Here is a 13,070-nt window from a genome sequence, read left to right as displayed (position 1 = left end):
CCTGCCTCTCTTATTTACTCACTTGAACATGTGTTGCCTTGCAAAAGCAGTACAGTTTTCTACCCTCCTAGTTATAATTGCATCCTGGGCCGCCTTGTTACAGACCCTGTTCCTGTAGCGTGAGGTGAAAGAGCCAGTGGTTACCATTATAAATTTTAATTTTAATTTTTCCCCCTACATATAATTGAGCCTGGATAGTCATTATGTTTTTTGCCTAGGTTCATAATTAAAGAAACCTTGAAGGAGAGCTTTGTAACTCTTATAAGGGCAAAAGAGGAGGTAATGTTCAGTGTGAGCTTGTTGTTTATAAAGAGGCAGATTTGAGCTTCCAGCGATTTCGGATTTGTAGCTAAAAATTCACGAGGGCGTAGAAACGCTAAGCAAGAGAACAGTCTAACAAAGTCAGTCGCATCTGGTCATCACTTGAATTATATTTGTAAGACGTGTAATTCAGTACCAAAAGAGTTACATTTTATGAATTTTTAAGAATTATGATGTCCTCGTAAATTCTATGCAATTAATAAGATTACTGGAAATTTCATTTTTTTATTTTAAAAATAAATTTATATGTTGTTTAGGTTTTTTAAAGCAATAGTTCCATGTGGTGTACTCCGCATGACAGACCTTGTGTGCTTTGTTTTGCCACTTGTTCTGCCACCTGTTCTTTTGGTTGGTAGGTTTTCCCCCAGCACTCCCACTGTCCTACCTTCTGGTTGAAAGGGGTTTCAGAAAGATGCTTCTCATCAGGAGGTACACCTTGGTCCATGTGCCTTGGTATTTCTTCCTTGAGTGGGGTGGTCCAACAGATCCATTAGTTTAGATCTCCGAGTTTTTGGGTGAAAAGTTAGTCTGAACTTGTATGTGGTTAGTTCTGGTGAGATTGTAAGAGAATGACCAAAACATCTACTGGACAATTCTCTGGCCTACAGGGAGAAGGATATTGTCTTCTGTGGGGATCTGCACAATTTGTATTGTGGAAAATAGGGGTTCTGTAGGTGGAGATTGCTGGAAAATATGGGGCAATTATGATCAATTCTGTTGATAATTGATATTACAGCTTTTTATTGATTGAATGATTCTCATTCCTCATGCTTGTCTGCTTTATAAAGTGGACTGCAGCCAAGAGCACAGAATCATAGAATCGTTTTGGTTGGAAGAGACCTTTAATATCAAGTCCAACCGCTAACCTAACACTGCCAAGTTATCACTAAACTGTGTCCCTCAGCAGCATATCCACATGTGTTTTAAGTACCTTCAGGGATGGTAACTCAGCCCCTTCCCTGGACAGCCTGTTCCAGTGCTTGATAACGCTTTCTGTGAAGAAATTTTTCCTAATATCCAATCTAAACCTCCCCTGGCACAACTTGAGGCCGTTTCCTCCTGTCCCATCACCTGTTACTTGATAGAAGAGACTGACCCCCACCTCTCTACAACCTCCTTTCAGGGAGCTGTAGACAGCAATAAGGTCTCCCCTCAGCCTCCTTTTCTCCAGACTAAACAACTCCAGTTCCCTCAGCCACTCCTTATAAGATGTGTTCTCTAGACCCCTCACCAGCTTTGTTGCCCTTCTTTGGATGCGCACCAGCACCTCAGTGTCATCACACACAAAACTTCAAACACATTTTTTTCTTTTTTGTTTTTCTGAAGAAATACTTAAGTTAGTTGCTCAAGTATTACAGTTTCAAGCCTGAAGCCTAGCCACATGCTCTTTTGTAGTATATTCCTCCATGGGCAGGCAGACGTTTGACATAAAGTTAGTCTGTTTGATGCGGACCACGGATATTGAACCAGGCTGAGCCTTCCTCCATGCCTGTCATCTTTTGTTTGCTCCAGGTGAAGAAGTACCACATCACTTCTGCTCAGAGCTTCCCCATCCTGAAGTTGTGGCTTGTGAAATCCCTTGTGCAACGGACTGTGTCATCAGCGAGTGGTCCCTGTGGTCCCCGTGTTCCCACTCCTGCTCCAGTAAAAATGCTGAGGGCAGCCAAAGCAGGAGTAGGTCCATCTTGGCCCTTCCAGCCGAGGGTGAGTGGTAAACATTTTGCTTGTTGGTTTAATGAGTTGACTTGCATTCCTCAGCCACGCTGTGCTTAGATCAGCACTGATCCCAATACTGTGGCAATGAGAAATAAAACTCACTATGTGTCTGTGCTTCATGCCTAGTGACTAAAAGATCTTCATGGGCTTGTGTTAATGCGTGCATCACTTAGAGAAATTCTGTTTCCGTTCAAAATTATTTACTTCAGCCTATGAATTTTTGTCTACTGAGGGCCAGTCTGGGTGTGAATTTACTTCAGGAGAGCTATATCCTATTCTAATGAAATTGCTGCATGACACAAATTCATTGTGTGAGTGTCTTTATATAGGAACATATCAGTAGCAATTTAGAAAAGAACAGTGAGCTGTGAAAAATGAGTTAATAGAAAAGGACCTGTTTGTTTTGTTAATGCAGACCTCGAATCTATTGACCTTGTTTTTCTGTGTGAGTAAGTAAATAGCTCTTGATGAATATATATAATTTCATGGATGCATCATGTTTCTGGATTTTTACATGTCAACATCAGTGATACAATTATTTACACAAACTATTTCATATCAGAAGTGTAGTCTTCTAACTGCAGTTACACGTATGGTAATTCATTTATGTGTTGGTTTATCACACAGGATTTGAAAAGTGTCACATCTGGTGCATAAAAATTCATAAAACATGAACAGGTCTAACAGACTAAAGCCTTGTTGACACAACAAAAATATCTACTATTGTCAGCACTGTGTGCAGCTAATGCAGCAGCAAAACACTTTCAGATGCAGATCTAGTCTAGGACAAGCTCTGTTAAGTGCTATTTTGTAAATTATCATTAAAGCCACCCACTGTTTCTGGAGCAATAAAAGGACTTGATCTTGCAAACCCCTACACCTGTGAATGGTCTGTATTCACTTAAACATCCTTGTAAGCTCTTGCAAAGAAAATTGGGACCCTTCAGGATGAAAACTGCTATGTAATTGTCAATTGAATGATAATAACTACTACTGAAAAAGTCTGTAAGCTAGAGAATAATTAAAATGAAAAACAAAGTTGGCTTCATATTTTCCATGGAAGGAATGAAATGCAGGTAACAAATAAACATGAAGTTATGAAAGTAAAGTGTTGAAGAAGTGAATTCTGGAAGTACAGAAGCTCAGTCATCTCAGCCTGAAACATGCGAAACTAAAAATGACGTCCTTTGAACTGAATACTTTAAGTTTCTCAGGAAGGAATAAATAGCTATTAAAATCAAATGTCCCGACTTTTTTTTTGTACATCTTTAGCAATGAGTATAATGGTTTGCTATGCAGAGTTACAGATCTGCATACAGATAAATAGTGATTGGTTTGAATTTGTGGCGAGAGGAAGTGGATTTAATACCGTTGTCACTGCAGTACTAAGGTGATGTTATGTTACCTGTTTTCTCTGACGCTTTCATACTCGGCTCACAGCTGAGCCACCGACTTCTACAGAGCTCTGCTACCTTTGTGAGTGACATTTCATTTGTCCTCTATCAACTGAGGCAATATTAGCTGTGGCTCTGCTGTCTGAGGACTTCTGGATGCCATCCCACAGGCTGACCACTTCAAACCTTTGGGTCCTCTTCTCCAAGCTGTTCGCCAGATCCCGAAATAGGATAACCAGGAGGCTGTTGATGAAACCAGAGAGCCTTGGTTTAAATCGGGTTTTAAAAGATACTTCTTTACATGGCAAACTTGGTGCAAGAGGCGATTGTGGAGGCAGGTAGTCTCAGCAGGTTTAAAATGGATTAGAGGAACTGATGAACAACAGGTCCATAAAAAGTCTGTGAATGGCTACTTGAATGGCTAGGCAGTGACATGCTGTCCTGCTTTCCTTGTACAAAAGTTGTCAATGAACTGCAGGAAGTGGCCAGGCTCTTGTGCTATTTATAAAGAGCATCTCCTACTTGTGGTTTTGCAGGCAGACTGCTAGGTTGGATGGACCATGTGCTGTTTCTTGTTATCTTAGGTTAAAATTGCCTCATTATTACTCTCCCTTGTTTAGGAGAGCTTCCTCACCGTGAGTATTCTTGAAAAAAAAACCCACCTTAATTTTTCGCTGGGAATCTCAAAATTTGAGTTAAATCTTTTCTTTTTCTTTTTATGTAATGGACCAGGCATTTTTCTGTTTGCTTGCAAAATTGTTTTTTTTTTTTCTTTTATGTGTGCTCAAACACACAAGAGCGGTAACTGGTGTGCATTTTTCCTGCCAAGTCAAAATCTTTGGGGAAAGTAAGTTACCTGGGGCATTTTCTACTCCATCATCGTACTAAAGATTTCTGAGACTGAGCACTGTCTGGAACAGTCCATTATCATGAAAAGATGAATGGTAATGTGACATGATTATCCAAATCGGTGTGCTAAGAAATGTCTATCCCTCTCTTTCTTTTCTCAGTACTATTCATTGTGGCCGTTTGGGGTCATACCTTATTTGAGAAGGCTCAGTCCTGCAAGGTGATAGGCGTCCCTCTGAGGAGCGATATACCTTCATCTCCTGTTGATTTTAGTAGGGCGTAAAGGTGCTCTGAACCTTGTAGCATCTGGCCCCAGCACTTCAGTTCTTTCAAAACCTGCAGCACTTTGGCCATGAGTTGCCAGATTCTCCCTCCTGGAAGAGAATGGTTTTGATTTTAGTCATTTTTTACTTCTTTCTTCCTAAAACGGCAATGCTTACTGTTACAATTTCACTGCATTACTCCTTAGCTTTTGAGCTGCGAACATCTGCTGCTTTTATGGGATAAATTCAGGCTGCTGGCTGGAGTGTTAAAGCTTCTGGGGAGGCTGTTCAAACTCCTGTACTTTGTGGATTTCTTACAAGTTGTTGACAGAGTGCAGTAGCTTAGCAAAATCTTTGGACTCCAATTTGAAGGATGCTGCTTCAGAAAAGTAAAGGCTTCGTACTCAAAACCTATCTTTCAGGTTTTTCACCCCTTGAATCTGCAGGTGTGGGTATCATTTGATGCATTCCTCCATCCGTACGGTTCAGCTTTTACTACAACTCAGCTCTTCAAGGCAACGCGTGAATAGAGTCCAAATATTAAAAAGAAATGTTCCACCTTGGGAAATTAGCAAGGAAAATGAACATAAAAATAATGCTTAATTTGTCTTTAAACCTAATTGCATGTTTGCTGAGTGATACTGCCATTTAAATGGAATCAACTTGGCTATGTGTAGGAGTATCAATAAGGTAACTCAGAAATATACTTTGCCTGTTTCTGTTTCCATTATGTGTTGGAATACAATTTTATGCAAGGCTAGTTTAATGGGGAAACAATATTTTAGAAGGTTGTTATTGCAGCCATAAAGGTCAACAGCTTTATTTAAGCTTTATTTATTTATTTTTTAAAAATGGGCGAAAAAAAAGATATTAAGCAAACCTAACATTTTTATTTATTTTTCCATTTTTCCACATGCAACGAGATAAAATATGACCTTCTCTTGTCCCTTTTCAGGTGGAAAAGCCTGTCCTCCTGACCGAGCCCTGCAGGAGCACCGTGCCTGTAATGATCACCCGTGTGTGCATTTCTTCTGGGAAACTTCTCCCTGGAGCTCCTGCTCTGAAGCCACGCCGGTAACTGCGCTCAATGCAACCATGAATTGGAGCGGAGACGCCACTTGTGGAGTGGGCGTACAGACAAGGAAAGTCTTCTGCATGAAGAGCAGTTCTGGCCAGGTCACACCTAAAAGGTATTTAAAGAAAGGCTATTAGTAATTATCTGTAGTTACAATACGTGACATATGAAGGCATTTTCAGCTGGTGTATGGGATCTGCAGCTTTGAAAATAATTTCATTTCATGACTAATTCTCCAGCTACTACTCCATCACAACCATGAAAGCGATTCTAATAAGTAACAAAAATAAATAGCTAGCCCATTTTTAATTTTCTGTGTAAATCCAAGCAAAATGCATGTTTTTAGTGGTGTGGATTTTTTGCTGTAGCTCCTCTGTTATTCTAATTTACAGTTTTCTGCAAATATTTTTCCTGAAGGACAGGTGTGAGGAAAATATAGAGTACATATGAATATAACAGTCATCAACACATTATTAACAATGCTCTAATAAAATAGAAAAAGTAAATAGAGTTTGCATTATATTTACACCACAATAAGGCAGAACCATATGTGTGTTCTATATCCTTCGGTTGATTGATATAGCTTCTATGTGATACCAACACAACAAAATTGTGTATTCTGGAGTACAAATATTCTGAATTCTGCTTTGCTTTACTAGATGAGAAAAATAAATAGCACAGGTGTTCTCCCTAATATCACAAAATCAAGACATTGCTAATTATTTTTTGCACTGTTAATGAGTCTGGAGACTTACAACTGAGTTTCATTTCTTATTGTAGCTCTCAAAACAATCCTGTTCGTATAAGCAGACTGTGTTGATTTCAGTAAAGTTAATTAAAATTCTTGAGGTTAATGAGACTAATTAAATAAAAGGAAAGAAATCTAGCATTCATTTATACCTAGAATCCTTTGATATGCTGTAACTTTACCTAATTAAACATATTGTTTATAGATCTACATAATGTCTAAAATAGTTGTTTACCCCCTCCGCTTTTGAGATGGTGTAAGAGGAAATGGAACCGAAGGGGGTAAGTAAATACTTAAGTGAAGTACATGAAGGGAAAACAGAGTTTCAATGGTGGAAAAATCCTGCAAAAAGAAGAGCTTTGTGTACTGGAGATTTCAGAAAGGGGGTCTCAGTGGCTTTGGTGTGGAAGCTTCATTGCCGTGGGATTCCTCGTGTGATGGAAGTGGCTGGATCAAAAAGGACTGCTGGGTCCTTGAAAGAGCTTCTTACTGAAATCGTTTCTTTTGCTGCTGTGCTGCGTATTGTTCTTACAGCGATAATCATAGAATCATAGAATGGTTTAGGTTGGAAAGGACCTTGAAGATCATCAAGTTCCAACCTCCCTGCCATGGGCAGGGACACCTCCCACCAGACCAGGTTGCCCAGGGCCACATCCAGCCTGGCCTTGAACACCTCCAGGGATGGGGCCTCAACAACCTCTCTGGGCAACCTGTGCCAGTGCCTTACAACCCTCAAAGTGAAAAACTTCTTCCTAATGATTAATCTAAACATGTCCCCTTCCAGTTTATAGCCATTCCCCCTCATCCTATCACTACATGCCCTAGTAAAAAGTCCTTCCCCAGCTCTCCTGTAGGCCTCCTTTAGGTACTGGAAGGAAATAATCTTTGAAATTGAACCTGTGAAAGTATTTAGGAAGACGGTTCTAAGTGAAGGAATAAAACCTCCGTGTTTCAGAATTAAACAGTACCTTGTTACTGCCCAGGAGGGTCTGGACCGCTCTGGTGCTGGGGTGGAGGGCAGCCCTCCTCGCCACGGGCACCGGCCGCAGCTGTGTTCTATTTTAGGCTTGAGTTGATGCAAACTGACCCAAAATAGTGTTGGGTTTAGAGCTGTTGTGGTGAAAGCCTACTGTTAATATGGCTTCAAAAATGGGATAAGCTATGTAAATAAATAACCTTTTTTTTTGTTGGCATACTGTAATTTTTTGTATTCTGCATTTTTCTTGATTTCATGAAGAAAAATTATACCATATCCAAGGATGGTGAAAGGCATAGAAAGCCAAATAGAACTAAATTTTTTGCTGAAAAATATTTAAAGGTCTTCTGTTAGATAACAGAAATCTGCCCTCTAGGATAATCATACTTAATGAGTAGATATGTCTCTTTATATTTATTTTCTTTTAAATTATACCTCTAAGTATCTTACTACTATCTCAGCAACAGAATCATGGCTTTAAGATAATTTTTTTTTTTCCCTAGTGGGGTTTAGTGGCATATTCCTCTTTCAGATGGGGTCATTTTGGATTGCATGCATTACTCAGTATTTTTGAGTGATCTTTCTAAATAATAAAAATTAAAAAAGAGTAATTCCCTTTCTGCTCCCCCATTTGAAATGCACGATCTGCCTGATCCCAGAAAATTGTCCCTTTTCCACCCTTTGAGTTTTTAAATATTAACTGTCTGTGTCTGAAACTTTTATTAGAATATGCGTGACATTTTTCATTTAGGAGTTAAAAGTGAATAAAAAAAAAATCACAAAATGAGACTTGCTATGAGTAGAAATGATATCTTTGGTATGGCAGTATGCTTACAGCCCTGTGAGAGTCTTAGGAGTAAATAATTTTCCCATAGTTTTAATTTTTTATTATATTTCATGTTTGCACTTGCATTGATAGATGTCCAGAGTCCATCAGACCTGAGACCGTGCGGCCGTGTCTCCTCCTCTGCAAGAAAGACTGTGTTGTTACACCTTTCAGTGAGTGGACTCGCTGCCCAACAGCATGTCAGCCTGGTAAGCCTTTAAGAAGAGGTTAAAGTTTGTGGAAAAATTAGAGAAATATATGGTAGTTGTAGTTCATGTCAGTCTAATAATTCTTAGGGCGCTCATCTGAATGAGGTTTTGACTTTGGGGTTTGTTGACAGTGATGTTGTTAAGGGAGGTGGTATCCTCGTGAGCAGATTTGGAGATTTCAGTTCTCTTTACCTGGAATAAATTCCTTCTGGGCTTCTGCCTTCAAAGTCAGAAGTCCAAGGTCCCAGCATTGTAGGGATGTACATGGAATTACTGCATTATATGAAATTTATTGCTCTTGACCAACCTAGATGTACATACAGGGTTGTGCAAATAACTCCTCTGCTTTGTGGTTTTTCAAGGACCACACATTTCTTTGATCTAGTTGTTTAGCATTTGTACACTAGGTGTTTAGTAAAGTTTCTTTATAATGATCTACTGTTGGGTTTTGTGACAAATTTGTGTGTTTCATTAGTTGTTCAGATTAAAGCCTTCTGAGTTACCAGAATATTTCATTTTTGTCAGTGGCTTCCTTGCCCTTCAAAGATTCTCAGTGGATGCTCTAGCATAGTCCTTGTTAGATTTTACAGGAAAATGAGTTGCTTTCTAAAACAGTGAATCCTGTTTTAATTAGCAATTTATTTTTAGACTTTAAATGAGCTGCCTATGAAGAAGTAGAATAAATTACCTGGTAAATTACTTTGTTTATTAAATAATAGTCTACAATTAAAATGAGAAGAAATTAATTATTTAACCTCCTTGGCAGTGTTATCATTTTAATATAATTCTAAATTAAAACTTCTTAGTTGGGGGAGTTTGCTTTTTGCTAGATCTGTTATTGATATGGCTGCATTGCAAGATATTTTTTTTTCATTTGCATTGCACAATTAAAACCTCAGCATGATAATGAAATTTAAAAACCACTATATGTATGTGAGTTGTTAAGGGTTTTGTTTTTTTTATAGAGGAGTTGCATTTAATGAAAACAAGATACAGATGGTGAATTACTAAGCAGATCAAGCAGGAACAGGTATTGCCTGGCAGATTTAAAATTAAATGCGTAGCAGCATAAGATCAGAGCTTAGACAAACATGCAATCACTAAATCAGGTTTACACAGAACTTTACCAGTTAAGCTGTTTGTAGTTTATTTGAGAAAATGCGTCCAACTTAACTATCTAACAATAAAAAAGCTGGCATTTTCCCTACTTTTTTTCCTTCATTTAAATGTCAGCAGGCAACAGGCTGTCTTCTGGGGAAGGATTATCTCACACCTCAGAAGCATAGACAGCGGTGAACTTAGGGCAATAACAGATGGACGAACAACATAATTCACAAAAGAAGTGCAATTGAATCCAAACACCTGTTGGTGAGGCAGGAACAGGGAGGTTGTTGCAAGTTATTGATTCTCTGCCATTTCAGATACTTAAAGGTGACAACTGTCTACCGCAGTCTTCGATAATATATCTGCTTTAATGGGTCTTTGAGGATGAATCGAAACAAGAATCAAAGAATCAATATGGAGGTTTCAGAATATGAAATGGTTTGAATGAGCAGCATGTAGATTTTCCTCTGTCACCTCCATAACGGGTGGTGAAGGTGTCCTGGGGAGGTAACGGCTTTCAGCATGGGTGATGTGCTCTCTGGTCTGTTAGCACAGATTTAAAATGGGGAGATTTAAAAACAAACCAAACACCTGACAATAAATAACATTTTTCATCTCCCTCCTGAAAATAGACGGTACCTGTAAGTACCTCTCCTCTTCTGGGCATTTTTTGTCTGTGGGGAAGGTTAGAAATTTCACTGTTGCTTAATTCTCTAAACAAGTTTATGTGAAATATTAGGTAGTAACTGTCCTGTTTATTTCCCGATGCCTTAAATCAGATTTGAAACAACATGGAGTAAAAGCGGATAAAATGCATGGCGTGCCATGATAAGAAACTCCAGTGAGCTCTACCTTGTGTCAGACAGTTTCTGTCAAGGATCTGCCCCTTTCAGTTCTCATAAACAAACACCCATCCAGAGTTGGTCAGAGTTAAAGACTTAACCCTTCAACAGCTCTTATCTGCACAAAAATGCTGAAGACAGCTCTGGTTTTGGAGAGGCTGTCCTTATTCTTCATGTGCTGAGTCTGGTGTTGACCAGACCCTGCCTTTCCCTTTGGTCATGAGCAAAGAGTGTAAAGCTGAATGTTTCCTCTAAAAGCTGGACCAGATATAACAGACTTTACAGTAGCGAACAAGGATTTTGTCCCTCACCTGAGAATGGTGCTGCACCTTTCCAAGCCCTGGGCAGGGTACTGGGGAAGCCCTGGGGGTCAAATGCAGAGGAAGGAAAGATGCAAGAGCAAAGGAGGAATGAGAGGAGTGGATCAAGAGGAGGAGTTGTATGGAAATGTGTATAAGGAGAGGGAGACTGGTTGGACAGGGAGGTGGGAGTGGAAGCAGAGGTAAGGCACCCCCAAAATTCTCCAACAGTGTTATCTGAGTTGCAAAGTCAAGGACACAGAAGTTAAGATTCTCTTGAGAACCTGAGGCTTCACTTTTTCTCAGGAGGGCAAGCAGTCATAGCCATACTTGAAATCAGCTGAAGTCCTTCTTTAAAAGGACAGTCCTACATAATGCTAATACTCTGGAAAATCAGGCTATAGCAATTCTAAATGAGATATAAAAATTACGTTCATTAACATTTGTAAGGAATGCTGTAGAAAAGCCAATGAGGAAATTCAATTTTGAAAATGGGGTTCGAGTAATGTGCAATAAATGTTGAGGATAATTTAGTTTCTTGAGGTGGAGAAAATTACTGTGGGAAGCTCATTTAGATTTGGCACTGATTAATAGGAAGGAAATGGCTAAGATTCTAGTGATGGTAGATAATTTGAATGAAAATCATCACGAAGTGATAGAGTTCACGATTCTTAGGAGAAGGGAAGGATGGCAATATCAGCAAGACATTAAAAAAAGAGACAGACTTCAACAAACTGAGAAAATGGTAGCTATACTGCTTGGGAACGTGTTCTATGCAGTCAGGAGTGTAGAAGTCCTGGAAACTACCAAGAAAGGCTGTAAGAAGGGCTGAAGCCCAACTGGACTCTTACTTTCTATCCTGAAACTGTTATAATAGAAAGCCAATAGCAGAGGGATACAATGTGTGTGTAGGTCTGTGTATGACTTGTGTGTTTGAGCTTCAAACCGTGAAAAGAAAACATCAAACGCAGCTAGCATAGCCCTGTTTTTAGCTTTTCTCATCATCAGGGTTGTTCAGAACCTTGTTTCCTTTTTGATTATCAAATTGTTTCACAAAAATTAGAAACAAGCATGTAACTGAAGGTGAATTTAAAAATATAGTATAGAAATAGAGAATGCAAATTAAGCTATAGGAGGATATTGGATAACAAGAATTAGAAGTAAGAGGAAGCTGAATGAAATATTTGTCCGTTACTTCCTGAGAAACAAGGGAAACACAACATGGGGAATGTGCAGTTGCTGCTGGTGTTTCCTGTCTGCAGCCAGCAGAGGAATGGACTAAAGAAAATGTATGTCTATAAATCAGGTGTTCCCATGTCAGTAGGGCTGTGTGTATAGAGAAGGAAGTAATAAAGTCACGCTAGAACATCTAGTGACTGTCTTCTGGGTGAGAAATTGCTAAATCCTAAGGAACTGAGTAAACTCCAGTACTACCCAGACACCAAACCAACCAACCAACCAACACCTTCTCCCCCCCCCCTTTTTAAAAAAAAAAAAAAAAAGAAGAAAGGTCAAGGAAGATGTAGATTACTTATCCTAACTTTGTTATTTAGAAAAACACAAGAAGAAGTAGTAACATAAGATACAAAATTTTCAAGAATCAGATTCTGATAAACTGACCAGTATGGATTTATTGAGAACAAATTGTGCCCAGTGAATTTAATCTCCTCTTTTGACAGCATAGTTGCTCTAATTAAGGGAAGTGGTAGATTTTTGACACATTAAACTTTTATCAGGAAGCTGAGGAACAGTGACTTGAATTAAATCACTGTTAAATGGGTACTCAGCTGCTTGAAAAATCTCACAGTGGATATCACTGTGAAAAGTGTCTAGCTCTGTCTCCTCTAGTGCCTACCATCGTGTATTGACACACATTGATAAGATCCCATGAGCTTTCTCCTCTCCATGCTGAAGAGTCTCAGCTTTCCTGGTTTCTTGTGTGTCTGGTGCTCCAGTCCCTAAATAGTCTTCGTGGCTGTTCACTGGACTCACTCCATTATGCCTGTGTCCTCCTTCTCCTGGGGAGGCCCAGAACTTGACATGGTACCCAGATGTCTCACCAGTGCTGATGAGAGGGAGAAGATCACCTCCCTCGACCTGCTGGTGATCCTCTTCCTAATGGACCCCAGGATGCTGTGGCCCTTCTTTGCTGCAAAGGCATATTGCTGCCTAATGGTCAACATGTCCATCAGGACTCCCATGTCCTTCTCTGCAAAGCTGCTTGCAGTCAGTTGGCTGATAGATGTCCATTATTTACAGTAATATTGGAACATGGCCAAGGAGAGTCCTACAGCAAACACTGTCCCACATAACATCATTGTCTCTAAATTGGAGAGACGTGGATTTGATGGATGGACCACTCGGTGGATAAGGAATTGGCTGGATGGCCACACTCTGAGAGTTGTGGTCAATGGCTCAATGTAGTGGAGACCAGTGACAAGTGGCATT

The 13,070-nt window shown here is 39.5% G+C and overlaps 1 protein-coding gene across 1 annotated transcript in view; it reads left to right on the top strand.

Annotated features, from left to right (window-relative positions):
• Positions 1 to 13,070, top strand: part of THSD7B (thrombospondin, type I, domain containing 7B) — a 281,207-nt gene that overhangs the window by 115,532 nt on the left and 152,605 nt on the right. The window contains exons 7-9 of the mRNA XM_009886664.1: positions 1,834 to 2,025; positions 5,499 to 5,733; positions 8,262 to 8,377. Of these exons, the coding sequence (XP_009884966.1) occupies positions 1,834 to 2,025; positions 5,499 to 5,733; positions 8,262 to 8,377 (543 nt within the window). The remainder of the gene's footprint in view (positions 1 to 1,833; positions 2,026 to 5,498; positions 5,734 to 8,261; positions 8,378 to 13,070) is intronic.

The sequence above is a fragment of the Charadrius vociferus genome, unplaced genomic scaffold (genome assembly GCF_000708025.1).
Source record: "Charadrius vociferus isolate BGI_N301 unplaced genomic scaffold, ASM70802v2 scaffold720, whole genome shotgun sequence".
NCBI classification, from domain to species: Eukaryota; Metazoa; Chordata; class Aves; order Charadriiformes; family Charadriidae; genus Charadrius; species Charadrius vociferus.
Note: the sequence above shows the minus strand (reverse complement) of the source record. Positions and strands in the feature narration are given on the sequence as shown.